This window comes from Pygocentrus nattereri, chromosome 11 (assembly GCF_015220715.1).
Source record: "Pygocentrus nattereri isolate fPygNat1 chromosome 11, fPygNat1.pri, whole genome shotgun sequence".
NCBI classification, from domain to species: Eukaryota; Metazoa; Chordata; class Actinopteri; order Characiformes; family Serrasalmidae; genus Pygocentrus; species Pygocentrus nattereri.
The window spans coordinates 25,643,910-25,646,143 of record NC_051221.1 but is presented as its reverse complement, the minus strand read 5'-3'; the positions used below and the strand labels follow the sequence as shown (position 1 = coordinate 25,646,143).

The 2,234-nt window shown below is 40.7% G+C and overlaps 1 protein-coding gene across 1 annotated transcript; it reads right to left on the bottom strand.

Moving 5' to 3' along the window:
- Positions 1–337: 337 nt before the first annotated feature.
- Positions 338–2,018, bottom strand: gcnt3 (glucosaminyl (N-acetyl) transferase 3, mucin type). Its single transcript, XM_017708289.2, has one exon. It carries the CDS (start codon positions 1,938–1,940, stop codon positions 639–641), a length of 1,302 nt encoding a protein of 433 aa, XP_017563778.1. The 5' UTR covers positions 1,941–2,018; the 3' UTR covers positions 338–638.
- Positions 2,019–2,234: the final 216 nt, after the last annotated feature.

The following is a 2,234-nucleotide window of genomic DNA, read 5'->3' as shown; positions in this document are numbered from 1 at the left end:
ACACTCACCAATCAGAGCTGTTGTTTTATTCATTATTATTACCTTTGCACAAATTTAACATTCTACTGCCATGTAAATAACACATCGCAACAATTATTCAATACAGTGTTCAGGTATATATGTTCAGGTATATATCTACACACCTATAGTGAATCTATTTTTGCATATCTATAATAGTAATTTATTCTATATACTGTAATGTTGCACTATGTCTATTTATTGCACACTTGCACAGTCTCTTTTTGCACTATTGCTACTATTTGCACTTCTGGTAGATGCTAACTGCATTTCGTTGCCATGTACTTGTACTGAGTAATGACAATAAAGTTGAATCTATCTGTCTATCTATCTATCTATCTATCTATCTATCTATCTATCTATCTATCTATCTATCTATCTATCTATCTATCTAAATTCACAGTACAGACTCCAGCATGGTTATAGTTTTTCCAATTATAGTTATGATTCTTGTAACTGCTAGGGTTTACAGTGACACAGACTACCATCTGATCTACTATTTATGAACAGCAGAAAAATGTTTTAAAACATTTCTATATATAAATATAAAATATGTTGTATGTACAACAACGAGAATGTACAGACCTAAAGAATTCTCAGAATAATTTATTATGAACGGTTCATTTTGTTATACTTGCTTTTTCAATGGTGAGTAATGACTGACCATGAATAGCTTTGTACCTTAAAAAAGCCTCTAAGCATTTTATAGCAATATTGTCCACCCCTGGGTCAAACTTGTTAGCAAGAAGATGTTTCTGCTTCAAGATCCATTTCAGGTCCCCTGCGCCATAAACACACACTGCATGTCTGTGTCCTCCACTGCATGGTGGGTATGGTGCTCCTTTCCTCACATCCCCCTCTAGATAGCTCCACTTCACCAGTCTCGCAATGGACAGCATGTCGGACTCATGATATTTTTCGTTGGGTGGGTTGGATCCTGGCACGTCGAGCATCCGCTGTAGTGTAGCCCACATGTGTTCATCTGGACTGTATGTGTCCTTCTCCCATTCCATAAAGTTCAAGATCTCCTGATTCTGGAATAGATACTCCACAAACTCTCGTGAGGTGACAAAGTAAGCGTTCCCGGAGAACATGGGGGTTTTGATGGGTGGAGGGGTCTTTTTAATGCCTGTCCGAGTCACAGTAGTTGTGACATTATGATGGTATTCCCAGCGCCCTTTTTTGTAGTTATTTGTGGCCTCTGATTCCATACTGTTCCTTCCATTGAGAAGTTTCAGAGACTGAACCATTTCTGCATTGGTTTTGATGGGGAAATCTGCACCACAGGTGTTAAGCAGATACCTCCACTGGACCGGAGACTTGAGAAGGTCCCGCATGCAATTGAGGTCAGCTTGAACTCGAGACCAGGAGGCATAGATCACACTCTCCAGTTTACTGGCCACAAACACGTTGGGAAAGCATGACACGATAGCCTTTACAGCCTCCTTGAAGATCTCAGGTGTCTTCAGGTCCACATGAACACAGTATACATTCTGAGGAGAATAAATGGCTCGCAAGAGCCTCTCAAACATTTCAATCTTCTCATGGATCACCATGGAGTAAGCAATGGGAAAATCTCTCTCCTCCTTGCTCAAAGGCATGGTTAGAAAGCCTCTGTCGCTGATGTAAGCTTGGCAGTCCTTAGTTGCGTTTAGGTAGAAGGACTCTGATAAAAGTGATGTTCTTTTCTTTGAAGTCATGAGCTTGTTGAAATGCGATGATTGCACTCCATCCATGTCTCCTTGGATGATGGCCGAGCAAGCTTGTAATTCCCCGGCGTCATGCTTTATCAAGTGTGCCATGTCCAGTTGACCACCCCGGTTGCATTCTTTTCTTGGACCATTCATTACAAGGTAAGTGACTGACAAAGTAACAAAGATGAAGGAGATATTCCTTAGAATTTTTTTTTTGTTAAAGGCCATTTCTTAGCCACGCTCAAATTTGTCTTAGCGTTCAGCAGTCAAGAGTCATATCAGGAGACCTGTGGGTGGCATCAAACAGTGAGTATGACACTACAGAAAGCTGTTCGTTGCTAAATAATGGCAGAGTGACGTGATAACTGATAGTAGGCCAGTTTCCCAAAGAAGGGGTGGCCTGACTGAAATGACGTGGTTAATGCACACACAGTGGAGGTGTGGCATTCAGCTTTGAAGAACCAAAAGTATATTTGTCTAAGAAAAAGAAAGGGCTGCTTGTTAGGAACTGTGTACAAATGG

What these genes read in the sequence shown, in the direction of transcription:
- gcnt3 (XM_017708289.2), bottom strand. Translation starts at nt 1,940, where the DNA reads ATGGCCTTTAACAAAAAAAAAATTCTAAGGAATATCTCCTTCATCTTT.